Source organism: Ranitomeya variabilis, chromosome 6 (genome assembly GCF_051348905.1).
Source record: "Ranitomeya variabilis isolate aRanVar5 chromosome 6, aRanVar5.hap1, whole genome shotgun sequence".
In the NCBI taxonomy this organism is placed as follows: Eukaryota; Metazoa; Chordata; class Amphibia; order Anura; family Dendrobatidae; genus Ranitomeya; species Ranitomeya variabilis.
In genome coordinates this window covers 525,336,654-525,351,483 of record NC_135237.1, presented here as the reverse complement: position 1 = coordinate 525,351,483, position 14,830 = coordinate 525,336,654, and the positions used below count along the sequence as shown (strand labels likewise).

General features: G+C 40.6%; 1 protein-coding gene across 1 annotated transcript in view; it reads right to left on the bottom strand.

The window, feature by feature from the left end:
* Positions 1-14,830, bottom strand: part of PKHD1L1 (PKHD1 like 1) — a 210,714-nt gene that overhangs the window by 138,916 nt on the left and 56,968 nt on the right. The window contains exons 21-23 of the mRNA XM_077271084.1: positions 6,882-7,031; positions 6,116-6,246; positions 1,093-1,247 (exon numbers count right to left, since the gene is read on the bottom strand). Coding sequence (XP_077127199.1) covers positions 1,093-1,247; positions 6,116-6,246; positions 6,882-7,031 — 436 coding nt within the window. The remainder of the gene's footprint in view (positions 1-1,092; positions 1,248-6,115; positions 6,247-6,881; positions 7,032-14,830) is intronic.

Sequence of the window (14,830 nt, the reverse complement as noted above, 5' to 3'; positions counted from 1 at the left end):
ACTGCATGGTCCTGATGTTTGCCATAGCAATTCATGACCAAAGAGCGGCCTTAGAGTCTGCCGGCTGTTGTAACCTGCTCAGAAGTTAGCGGCATTTAGGTGGTAAAAATACACTTTTTCATTTCTGTTATGTCACTTTGCATTAATTCCTGAAAATCACCTGAAGGGTTAATAAACTATCTGACTGCAGTTTTCAGTATGTCAGGGGGTGCTGTTTTTAAAATGGCATCACTTTTGGGGGTTTCCCAATATACGGGACCCCTAAAGGCACTTCAAACCTGAATAGGTCCCTAAAAAAATACATTTTGTAAATTTCCTTGAAAAAAAATGAAAAATTACTGCTACATTATTAAACATCCTAAAATGCTAACAAAATAAAATAAAATTTAACAAATGGTGCTGATGTAAAGCAGACATGAGGGAAATGTTATTTATTAATGTTTTGCTATGGTATAACTATCTGGATTAAAGGGATAATCATTCAAAGTTTGAAAATTGCTAATTTTTTAACATTTTTCTCAGATTTCGGATATTTTTTATAAATAAACACAAAACATATCGACATAAATTTACCATTACCATTACCACAAAGTATAATGTGCCACGAAAAGACATTCTCAAAATCACTGGGATTTGTTGAAGCGTTCCAGAGTTATTACCACCTAAAGTGACACTGGTCAGATTTCAAAAATTTGGCTCCACCACTAAAGGGTTAATCCTTTTTTATAACTTCTTAAGAGATCTGTCACATTGTTTTTGACACCTAATCTGAGATCAGCCCACATCAATGCTTGTCAGCTGTCTGCGTTATAGAGAGATCATGAATATGGAGGCCTACTTGGTAGCAGGTTTACTAGTCCTCTAGTGGTAATCTCATGCTGAAAAAAAACTGTTATTTTATGAAAACCACAGCAAGCAGCCCAGTAAGTGACACATCATTAGAATCACGGCCACCGTCTCTACATTATGTTTCTCTTAGGTTAGGTGGTAAAAAACTTGGTGATAGATTCCCTTTACACATGCAGTGATGGGACAAACGCTGATAACAATCCTTTTTACTTGTCCTCTGAGGCAGCTAATAATGTGACTTACCATTTGCATCAGTTGTGGTTACTGTCTGCCCAATGTAGAGGACGTCTATATAATAATCTTGAGATGACTGTAAGTTGATATAGAGCACGTTGAAATTTCGGCCCGTGTACTTGTTTTTAACAAGTTGCCACAAATCTATACAGGTGTATGTCCAGCTGTAAAATAAGAGATGAGGAAGATCGTCACATTTCTAGGATGACGTTCACAAGACAAGTCAACAGCAAAAATAAAATTATATTTGCACCTTGGAGACACGTCAAACCTTACATTAAGAAACTCAATTATCAGCTATATTATCTTATACAGAATCTGATTATAATGGTGGCAGCCTTGACCACCGGCCTTGGCAAAATTGTCCTCATTATGGTATTTTTCTCACCACGATCTGTGGCATACATCATTGGGGAGGAAGCTTTCCTTCCTGCACTAGGAAATTGCAGCATAGCTATAAGAAGCCATATCAGCTTCCTTCCCAGCACTATGAATGAGCCAGAGCACGTACCCGCTGACCAGAAGAGGAGAGAAGTGAAGTCATGGCTGATTGGAGAGGCAAGTGATTTTCTTTTATCATTTTTAATTTAAATTTAATTAATTGGAAATGGGTTGTGGGGGAGGGGATATGAAATTATAATGAATTGGGGGGTGGGAAATGGAAAAGAGGACATGAAATTATAATGAATTGGGGGTGGGAGTGGGGACATGAAAGTATAATTAATTGGGGTTGGGAGTTGGAGAGAGGATATGAAATTATAATGAGTGGGGGGTAGAAGAGAGGACATGAAATTATAATGAATTGGGGGTGGGGAATGGGAGAGAGGAGATGAAAGTATAATTAATTGGGGTGGACAGTTAGAGAGAGGATATGAAATTATAATGAGTGGGGGTAGAAGAGAGGATATGAAATTATAATGAAATGGGGGGTGGGAAATGGAAAAGAGGATATGAAATTATAATGAATTGGGGGTGGGAGTGGGGACATGAAAGTATAATTAATTGGGGTTGGGAGTTGGAGAGAGGATAGGAAATTATAATGAGTGGGGGGTAGAAGAGAGGACATGAAATTATAATGAATTCGGGGTGGGAGTGGGGACATGAAATTATAATGAATTGGGGGTGGGAGGACAGTTAGAGAGAGGATATCAAATTATAATGAATTGTGGGTGAGGGGTTGGAGAGAGGGCATGAAAATATAATGAATTGGGGGGCATATAATTATAATTAATAGGGGGAGCGGAAGGTGCACAATGGTTGGAGATTGAGAACACAGAAGAGTGACTGGTAATGAATTGGGGGAACAATTACAGTGACTATTTTATATTTTTATTGGGCAGTGGAAAAATGGCAAATTATAGTTAATTGGGTGTACATATTAAAGGAAGGTGCACATACAGTATACAGCTCTGGCAAAAATTAAGAGACCACTGCAAAATTTTCAGTTTGTCTGAATTTTCTCTTTCTAGGTATATTTTTGAGTAAAATGTAAATTGTTCATTTATTCTATAAACTTATGACAACATGTCTCCGAATTTCCAAGCAATAAATTTTGTATTTTTTTTCTGAAAAGGAGAAATGGTCAAAATTTTTAAAAAAACACCGGTGCTTTCAGACCTCATATAATGCAAAGAAAACAAGTTCATAATCATTTAGAAACAGCAATACTAATGTTTTAACTCAGGAAGAGTTCAGAAATCAATATTTTGTGGAATAACCAGCTATATATATATTGTGACAGGGTCACTGGCACTGTATGTTAGGGGAGATATGTGTCACGAAGATTGCAGTCTTCCATGATCTAAAAACCCTTAAGTTTCTCTCCAGCATGCTATGTGCTGAAGAGGTTAATCAGCCATGAAGGGACCATGTTTTTTTGGTGAGTAGGTAAGAGATGGGCGGGACACCTACTAAACATATCTCCACCTCAAGGGTGTGGCTGGGGAGTTAAATATTCAGCCACTATTTTTTTTTCTCTCTGGTGTGTGTTTGGAGAGTAAAGTCTCCAGATGTGGCTCCTGGAGGAGCTGAGGGCTTTGGGTGTTATTGCAGGTGAATCCTGCAGGAAAAATCACTCTTTTGAACTTTATCTTTGTTTTGCTTTGACATGTGTTTACCTCTACAAGCAGGCTGAGTGAGTCAACTCCTCACAATATATATATATATATATATATATATATATATATATATATATATATATATATACTTGTCTAAGGGGTACTTCCATCTTTCTGTCTGTCCTTCTGTCTGTCTGTCTTTCTGTCTGTCACGGACATTCATTGGTCGCGGCCTCTGTCTGTCATGGAATCCAAGTCACTGATTGGTCTCGCCAGCTGCCTGTCATGGCTGCCGCGACCAATCAGCGACGGCCACAGTCCAATTAGTCCCTCCCTACTCCCCTGCAGTCAGTGCCCGGCGCCCGCTCCATACTCCCCGCAGTACAGATTACACAGGGTTAATGCCAGTGGTAACGGACCGCGTTATGCCGCGGGTAACTCACTCCGTTACCGCCGCTATTAACCCTGTGTGACCAAGTTTTTACTATTGACGCTGCCTATGCAGCGTCAATAGTAAAAACATCTAATGTTAAAAATAATTTAAAAAAAATTAAAAATCATTATATACTCACCTTCCGCCGCCTTTCCCACTCCTCTCGACGCTCCGGTGACCGCTCCATGCAAGCGGCAGGTTCCGGTGGCAAGCATGGTATGTGAGAAGGACCTGCCATGACGTCACGGTCATGTGACCGCGACATCATCACAGGTCATGCGCGCCTGCGCGAGAAGGACCTGCCGTGACGTCATGATCACGTGACCGCGACATCATCACACCCTGGGATCGGAAGCTGCCGCCTGCACCCCACACAGGCGACAGAACTACAACGCGCCTTCGGAAGGTGAGTATATGTTTATTTTTTATTTTTTTAACCTGTGACATACGTGACTACGTAGCTGGGCAATATACTACGTGGCTCTATGCTGTATACTATGTCGCTGTGCAATATACTACATGGCTCTGTGCTGTATACTACGTCACTGGGCAATATACTACGTAACTGGGCAATATACTACGTGGCTGGGCAATATACTACATCACTGGGCAATATACTACGTGGCTGGGCAATATATGTCACTGGGCAATATACTACGTGGCTGGGCAATATACGTCACTGGGCAATATACTATGTGACTGGGCAATATACTATGAGCCTGGGCAATATACTACGTCACTGGGCAATATACTACGTGGCTGGGCAATATACTACGTGGCTGGGCAATATACTACGTCACTGGGCAATATACTACGTCACTGGGCTATATAGTACGTGGCTGGGCAATATACGTCACTGGGCAATATACTACGTGGCTTGGCAATATACTACGTGGCTGGGCAATATACTACGTAAAGGTCCAATTACATGGACCAACCGGCAGCACTAAACGACCACTGATTGGTAAACATTACCGATTTACGGTCGAGTTTACATAGACAAATCTTGGTAAACGATGAGAACTGAGCCATCTGTAATAGGACTGTCATCTGTTTACCCAGGATGATCTACTACTGAGAATGATGATCTTTTGTGCTGACCAACAGATTTTGTCACCTGACAAATGAGCGTTTCTTCTCTTGATATATACTGTAGCGCTTTCTCTTATTACATAGCGTCTTCTCTTGTTATATACTGTAGCACTGTCCCTTATTATATAGCATCTTCTATTGTTATGTACTATAGTGCTGTCTCTTATTACATAGCATCTTCTCTTATTACAGTATATACTGTAGCGCTGTCCCTTATTACATAGTGTCTTCTCTTGTTTTATACTTTAGCACTGTTCCTTATTACATAGTGTCTTCTCTTGTTTTATACTGTAGCACTGTTCCTTATTACATAGTGTCATCTCTTGTTATATACTGTAGCACTGTCCCTTATTATATAGCATCTTCTATTGTTATGTACTATAGCGCTGTCTCTTATTACATAGCATCTTCTCCTATTACAGTATATACTGTAGCGCTGTCCCTTATTACATACAGTAGTGTCTTCTCTTGTTTTATACTGTAGCACTGTTCCTTATTACATAGTGTCTTCTCTTGTTTTATACTGTAGCACTGTTCCTTATTACATAGTGTCTTCTCTTGTTTTATACTGTAGCACTGTTCCTTATTACATAGTGTCTTCTCTTGTTTTATACTGTAGCACTGTTCCTTATTATATAGTGTCTTCTCTTGTTTTATACTGTAGCACTGTTCCATATTACATAGTGTCTTCTCTTGTTTTATACTGTAGCACTGTCCCTTTTTACATAGTATCCTCTCTTCCTTGTGTAGAGCCGTCCCTTAATACACAGCATCCGTTTTGGTTATGTATAGCGTTTTCTCTTACTACATAGCATTTCCTCTTGTTATGTATAGCACAGTTCTTTTATACATAGTGTCATCTCTTTTTGTAACATGTCATACTTAATAGTTTGCTCTCTTGTGTTTTGCGCTGCACATTATTACATGGCATCCTCTCTTATTATACTGTATATAGCGCTGTCCCTTATTGCATAGTGTCCTCTTTTGTTGTGTATTGCACCATTCTTATTACATAGTATCCTCTATTGCTTGTATAGTGCCATCCCTTAATACACAGTATCCTATTTAGTTATGTACGGCGCTGTACTTTATTACAAAGTGCCCCCTCTTGCAATATATAATGTAATCCCTTATTACATAGTATTCTCTATTGTTATGTTAAAACCACAGATACACCCAAAAAAATACTCAAAATAAAATATATGTTTATCACAATTTTTTTTTTATAGATATGAAAGAGTTATGGTGTACTGTGAGAGATAGTGGATACCACTAAAGATGAGAGAACAATCAAAGCAACAGAGGGCATGAAACACCAAAGACCATACAGGCTATAATAAGATTATAAAAAATGCCTTTATTAATAACAAGTGGCAAATTAATTAAAATACACAATGTTTTTTATTTAATCTTAGCTTAAAAAATAATGAAAAAAAAGTGAGAATCGTACCTGTTCCCCTGAACAAAGTCATAGCTGAAATTATCGGTTACGGTTCTGACGATTCCTAGACTGCTGCTATCTTCATATTGAAAATTTATGTTAATTGCGTTTGTAAGATATCCACTATAGGCAAAGCATAGCTGAAAAGAACATAGAAACACAATCACATATGCAAAAATAGAACGGCCTGCAACAAATATAAAAAAATCTGCAGTTCATTTACATCATGTTCATAGGATATGCCATAAATCTATAGTAGATGTCGATGCCACCAATGGGACCCTCATCCATTTCGAGATCAAGGTGTTGATGTTCGCCACTGTTGGCAGAGACATGGTCGGACTTACCGTTTATTTAAATGGGAATTCTGACCACTTATCGACTGAAAGAAGTTTGCGATTGGGACACTGTTCTTGAGATAATGGTGGGACCCATTGGAGGGAACCACAACTACTGGAGCTGTCGCAACCCCCCAGCCTGCTTTCTCCTTCCCCATTATCCTGTAGACTGTAAGCCCACAAGGGCAGGACCCTCTGTACCAATCTGTCGCTGTTAGTTTGCTCATAGTAATCTATATTCATATTTTGTATGTAACCCCTCTTCCTATATACAGCACCATGGATTCAATGGTGCTTTAGAAATAAATAATAATAATATACATTTGTGTTGTGGCTATGCCTTAAATGTACAGAATGGATACACCCCTTTAATAATATATATTAATGCTTCACCAACCAAAATAAATGGTAAATAAATCAGGAACATCCGCTCTTACCTTACTATAGGAACCTAGTAAGATAGACCCGTATGGCGACTGAGTCACCGGCTTCAGTTCGGTGTAATCATACAGGTTCTGTGGGTTCTTCAAGGAATAGCGTCCACAAAATGGTTCGTTCTCAATTGTTAAAGTGCCCCTGTAGTAATTCTGTAGAGAGATTGAATAGTTATTAGGAAAAATGTAGAAATAGATCAGGCTGCAGTAAGTTACCTGAAAAAAAAAAAGAACAACACAGGTAAAATAAAAAGTAAAAAGTTAGCATGGTACGCAAGGGTGTAGTAGAACAGATTTTAGAATTTGTCGTTATCTTTTCCTAAGGTATTAAAGGTTATGATGTCATTTTTTATTGTCACAATGCATCTACAATGAAAACTTTGCAAATATGTGTTTGTTAAAAATGTCTCATGGTTTTGTGTATATAGTTAATGCGCAGACCTAACTGCCTCCATTTCATGCAGTCATTCTTCCCTCTCTTTAACCGTATTTTTGGTAACATGTACTACAGATGTAAAGGAGTGTGACTGCAGGATCAGACTACACAGTGCTGATTTGTAGTCTGTTGCCATGGAGACACATAGGTCTGCTCATTGTAAATAATAGGAAAAGACATTCTGAGTGAACAATAGCTTCTTCATTTTTCTTTTTCCTTAAATTAGAACAAACAAAACTTTAGGGGGTTTTAAAGAAAACCAACATGGAGCTCTTAAATAAAGACCATTCCCATTGTGTTTTGTGTCTTTTGTTGGGTATAAACTACAGTCTTGTGGTTGTCAGAGAAGACAGTTCTTTTGGGAAAAATCACGAACAGAATCCATTTGAACTCTGTCGGTGTCATTGTACTGTATATATTCATTATTCGAAAATTTTAAGAGAACAACCCATAAAAGGGGAGAAATTCAATTCGAATGAGCCCCTTAAATATGTTTTATATACAGTGGGGCAAAAAAGTATTTAGTCAGTCAGCAATAGTGCAAGTTCCACCACTTAAAAAGATGAGAGGCGTCTGTAATTTACATCATAGGTAGACCTCAACTATGGGAGACAAACTGAGAAAAAAAAATCCAGAAAATCACATTGTCTGTTTTTTTATCATTTTATTTGCATATTATGGTGGAAAATAAGTATTTGGTCAGAATCAAACAATCAAGATTTCTGGCTCTCACAGACCTGTAACTTCTTCTTTAAGAGTCTCCTCTTTCCTCCACTCATTACCTGTAGTAATGGCACCTGTTTAAACTTGTTATCAGTATAAAAAGACACCTGTGCACACCCTCAAACAGTCTGACTCCAAACTCCACTATGGTGAAGACCAAAGAGCTGTCAAAGGACACCAGAAAGAAAATTGTATCCCTGCACCAGGCTGGGAAGACTGAATCTGCAATAGCCAACCAGCTTGGAGTGAAGAAATCAACAGTGGGAGCAATAATTAGAAAATGGAAGACATTCAAGACCACTGATAATCTCCCTCGATCTGGGGCTCCACATAAAATCCCACCCCGTGGGGTCAGAATGATCACAAGAACGGTGAGCAAAAATCCCAGAACCACGCGGGGGGACCTAGAGAATGAACTGCAGAGAGCTGGGACCAATGCAACAAGGCCTACCATAAGTAACACACTACGCCACCATGGACTCAGATCCTGCAGTGCCAGACATGTCCCACTGCTTAAGCCAGTACATGTCCGGGCCCGTCTGAAGTTTGCTAGAGAGCATTTGGATGATCCAGAGGAGTTTTGGGAGAATGTCCTATGGTCTGATGAAACCAAACTGGAACTGTTTGGTAGAAACACAACTTGTCGTGTTTGGAGGAAAAAGAATACTGAGTTGCATCCATCAAACACCATACCTACTGTAAAGCATGGTGGTGGAAACATCATGCTTTGGGGCTGTTTCTCTGTAAAGGGGCCAGGACGACTGATCGGGTACATGAAAGAATGAATGGGGCCATGTATCGTGAGATTTTGAGTGCAAACCTCCTTCCATCAGCAAGGGCATTGAAGATGAAACGTGGCTGGGTCTTTCAACATGACAATGATCCAAAGCACACCGCCAGGGCAACGAAGGAGTGGCTTCGTAAGAAGCATTTCAAGGTCCTGGAGTGGCCTAGCCAGTCTCAAGATCTCAACCCTATAGAAAACCTTTGGAGGGAGTTGAAAGTCCGTGTTGCCAAGCGAAAAGCCAAAAACATCACTGCTCTAGAGGAGATCTGCATGGAGGAATGGGCCAACATACCAACAACAGTGTGTGGCAACCTTGTGAAGACTTACAGAAAACGTTTGACCTCTGTCATTGCCAACAAAGGATATATTACAAAGTATTGAGATGAAATTTTGTTTCTGACCAAATACTTATTTTCCACCATAATATGCAAATAAAATGATAAAAAAACAGACAATGTGATTTTCTGGATTTTTTTTTCTCAGTTTGTCTCCCATAGTTGAGGTCTACCTATGATGTAAATTACAGACGCCTCTCATCTTTTTAAGTGGTGGAACTTGCACTATTGCTGACTGACTAAATACTTTTTTGCCCCACTGTATATATATATATATATATATATATATATATATATATATATACCAGAAAAGCATAGATACACAATGAATTGGTATAATTACAGCAAATCTGACAGGTAGTAAGTGGTCGCAAAAGTAGAGAAGACGAGAAAGAACTGCTCTGTTGACGTGACGGCACAGGAAGCAGACAGATCCCGCCAGGACTGGTCAGTGACCGTTCTACGCTGGGAGGTATCATCACAGAGCAGCAAAGACAGATATTTACCTTCCAATAAGTGCTAAGCCCTATATAGAAGAATAAAAGTCCCGGGTAACCCCTTAAATCATGGAATAGCACATAATCTCTCCTCAGCTGCCGATGCTGCAGACATTGTCCATGGTCCTAAATCCTAGCAGGATGACACCATTTTTTTTTCCACATTTTACCATATAAATTACTGAAAAATGGGGAAAAAAATTCCAAGAGAGTGAAAAACCCCACAATGCTGTTTTGTTTTTACATCATTCATTGTGAAGTAAAAACGACCAATTAGTATATTGTCTCCAGATTGGTACAATTACATTTTTCTGGCAGTGGACCTGTGCGAGGGCTTATTTTTGTGAATAGAGCTAATGTTTACAGTCATAACATTTTATGGTACAGATGACATTTTGACTACTTTTTATTACATTTTTGGGACTGAAATTGTGTTAAAAAATGACAATTTTTGCACTTTGTTTTTTTCCTGTTTCAGCATTCTTTGAATTATATTTGTGATTTTTTTTTGTATTTTATGAGTTTCACAATAATATATGCAGTAATGCCACATTTATTTTTTTTAACATTTTGCTGTTTATGGGCGGGTAAAAAAGGAGCAATTTTTCAAGAATTGGCTACTTGTTCCTCCCTCATCACCTACTAAATACCATCAGCAAAACGTAATCCTCTTCTCGGACCATGCTCCCCTATTTCTTGAAAGAATTATTGAATCACGTAAAAAAGGACCCCTAAATTGGAAACTTAACAATAGCCGCAGACATCAAGAACTTCTTCACAGAAAATTGCCCACATGACAAGTGTAATTCAAACATGTGGGAGACCCACAAAGCGGTACTTGGGGGACTCCTTATCGAATTAGGCTCCAGAACCAAAAAAGAAAAGGAGATACTACTAAAATTATGAAAAGAAACACATAAATTAACACAATAACCCTCGCTAGAGAAAAGGCTCTACAATTTAAAAATTGAACTAAAAGCTCTGATAAACTAGATATTTGAGAAAATTCTTTCATATTCTCGTTTTAAAAACTATATGTCAGCAAATAAATGCAGCAAAAACTTAGCAAAGTCTATTAAAAAAACAAATTAACTCTACTCATATACTTAAAATAAAAAATGAAAAAGATCAGAGGCTCCACAAAACGGAAGACATTGCTAAGACCTTTTCAGACTTCTATTCAAACCTATATAATTTAAATACTAAACATATACCCACTGAAGATAAGATCACAAAAATCCAGAACTTTTTAAAAGATTTAACCCTTCCCAAAGATACGGAACCTCAAATTCATTTCTTAAATAGCCCCATAACTAAAGAAGAAGTAGAAGAGGCGATCAACCAGTGTCCTGGGAGGAAAAGCCCAGGCCCAGACGGCTTTTCAATCGAATATTACAAATACTTTAAACCCGAACTAAACAAACATCTGACAGATTATTTTAACCAAATCAACAAATTTAACAAGTTTAAGAAAGAATTTTTACAAGCCCATATTAGCCTCATACCAAAAGAGGGGAAAGACCCTACTTCATGGAACAGTTACAGACACATATCCCTTATAAATAATGACATAAAACTATACGCAAAAATATTAACTAATCGGATACAAAAACTACTCCCAGAACTGATAAACCTTGAAGGAAGAGAAGCCAAAGATAACGTTATGAGAGCAATCAACGCAAAACAAAATAACATCCAAATGTCGATTCTCTGCAGATGCGGAAAAATCATTTGATCGCATTGATTGGCATTTCATGGAACACACACTTATAAAGTTTGGCCTCCCTCCAATTTTTATAGACAAAATTCTGGCCTTACACACAGTTCCCTCAGTAAAATTAAAATAAACAATACGTTATCCAATAGCTTTGATATAAAAAACGGTACAAGACAAGGTTGCCCCCTATCACCCCTTTTATTTATCCTTTCAGTTGTGGCATTTCTACAAAAAATTAGACAGTCTCCTAAGATTGCAGGATTGAAAACCGGCCCAATCTATATATATAAGAGGCATCGTGATTACTCACTAATCCCGCCCCCTGCACAGTAGCCCCGCCCCACCACATCACCACACATATTCCCGCCCCCACCACATTACCACACACAATCCGCACCACATCACCACACACAACACCGCCCCCCACAAATCCCACCCCCCCACCACACACAATCCCGCCACCAATAATAAAATAATAATAATAATTTTATTTATATAGCGCCAACATATTCCGCAGCGCTTTACAACTTATAGAGGGGACTTATACAGACAACAGACATTACAGCATAACAGAAATCACAGTTCAAAACAGATACCAGGAGGAATGAGGGCCCTGCTCGCAAGCTTACAATCTATGAAGAAAAGGGGAGACACGAGAGGTGGATGGTAACAATTGCTTTAGTTATTGGGACCAGCCATAGTGTAAGGCTCGGGTGTTCATGTAAAGCTGCATGAACCAGTTAACTGCCACCACCACATCACCACACATAATCCCACCCCCCACCACACATAATCCCATCCTGCAACACATTACCACACAATCCCGCCCCCCCCACCCCATCACCACACACAATCCCGCCCCACCACATCACCACACATAATCCTGCCCCCCACCACATTACCACACATAATCCCGCCCCTCAACACATCATCACACAATCCCGCCCCCCACCCCATCACCACACATAATCCCGCCCCCCCACCACATCACCACACATAATCCTGCCCCCCACCCCATTACCACATAATCCGGCCCCCTCACCACATTACCACACATAATCACGCCCCCCCACCCCATTACCACATAATCCTGCCCCCACCACATTACCACACATAATCCCGCCCCCCACCACATCATCACACAATCCTGCCCCCCACCGCATCACCACTCATAATCCCGCCCCCCACACCATTACCACACATAATCCTGCCCCCCCACTACATCACCACACATAATCCCGCCCCCCCACCACATCACCACACATAATCCCGCCCCCCACATTACCACAGATAATCCCGCCCCACCACATTACAACACATAATCCCGCCCCCCACCACATCACCACACATAATCCCACCCCCCACATTACCACAGATAATCCCGCCCCCACCACATTACAACACATAATCCCGCCCCCCACCACATTACCACAGACAATCCCGCCCCCCACCACATTATCACACATAATCCCGCCCCCCCACATTACCACACATAATCCCGCCCCCCTACCACATTACCACACATAATCCCACCCCCCACCACATTACCACACATAATCCCGCCCCCACCACATTACCACACATAATCCCGCCCCCCACCACATCACCACACATAATCCTGCCCCCCACCACATCACCACACAATCCCGCCCCCTCACTCCATCACCACACACAATCCTGCGCCCCCACCCAATCACCACACATAATCCCGCCCCCACCACATCACCACACATAATCCCGCCCCCCATCACATTACCACACATAATCCTGCCCCCCACCACATTACCACATAATCCCGCCTTCCCACCCCATTACCACATAATCCCGCCCCCCACCACATTACCACATAATCCCACCCCCCCACCACATTACCACACATAATCCCACCCCCACCACATCACTACACATAATCCCGCCCCCCCCACTACATCACCACACATAATCCCGCCCCCCACCACATCATCAAACAATCCCGCCCCCCACCACATTACCACACATAATCCCGCCCCCCCACCACATTACTACACATAATCCCGCCCCCCCACCACATTACCACACATAATCCGGCCCCCACCACATTACCACAGACAATCCCGCCCCCCACCACATTACCACACATAATCCCGCCCCCGCACCACATCACCACATATAATCCCGCCCCCCACCACATTACCACACACAATCCCACCCCCCCACATTACCACACACAATCCCGCCCCCCACCACATTACCACCCATAATCCCGCCCCCCCACCACATTACCACACATAATCCCCACCACCACATCACCACACTATTGTTATTAACTTCATTTTAAGTTAATTTACCACCTGCGTAAGCGATATTGAATGTTGTCATTATTTACTTTAGTTTAATCACCAGCAGCATTAATTAGATAGCAATGAGCGTGCCGAGCGTTAGCTGGCTGGAAACATCTAGTAGAACATAAAAGTGCAGTTTATGCAGATGATATACTTTTTTTTTGGTAAACCCAAACAATTCTATCCAAACTCTACTTACAGAGCTTCAATCTTTCAACTCAATTTCTAACTTTAAAATAAATTTCACTAAATCAAACCTGTTACATATACAGTCATGGCCAAAAGTATTCACACCCCTGCAATTCTGTCAGATAATACTCAGTTTCTTCCTGAAAATGATTTCAAACACAAATTCTTTGTTATTATTATCTTCATTTAATTTGTCTTAAATGAAAAAAACACAAAAAGAATTGTTCTAAAGCCAAATTGGATATAATTCCACACCAAACATAAAAAAGGGGGTGGACAAAAGTATTGGCGCTGTTCGAAAAATCATGTGATGCTTCTCTAATTTGTGTAACTAACAGCACCTGTAACTTACCTGTGGCACCTAACAGGTGATGGCAATAACTAAATCACACTTGCAGCCAGTTGACATGGATTAAAGTTGACTCAACCTCTGTCCTGTGTCCTTGTGTGTACCACATTAAGCATGGAGAAAAGAAAGAAGACCAAAGAACTGTCTGAGGACTTGAGAAACCAAATTGTGAGGAAGCATGAGCAATCTCAAGGCTACAAGTCCATCTCCAAAGACCTGAATGTTCCTGTGTCTACCGTGCGCAGTGTCATCAAGAAGTTTAAAGCCCATGGCACTGTGGCTAACCTCCCTAGATGTGGACGGAAAAGAAAAATTGACAAGAGATTTCAACGCAAGATTGTGCGGATGTTGGATAAAGAACCTCGACTAACATCCAAACAAGTTCAAGCTGCCCTGCAGTCCGAGGGTACAACAGTGTCAACCCGTACTATCCGTCGGTGTCTGAATGAAAAGGACTGTATGGTAGGAGACCCAGGAAGACCCCACTTCTTACCCCGAGACATAAAAAAACCAGGATGGAGTTTGCCAAAACTTACCTGAAAAAGCCTAAAACGTTTTGGAAGAATGTTCTCTGGCCAGATGAGACAAAAGTAGAGCT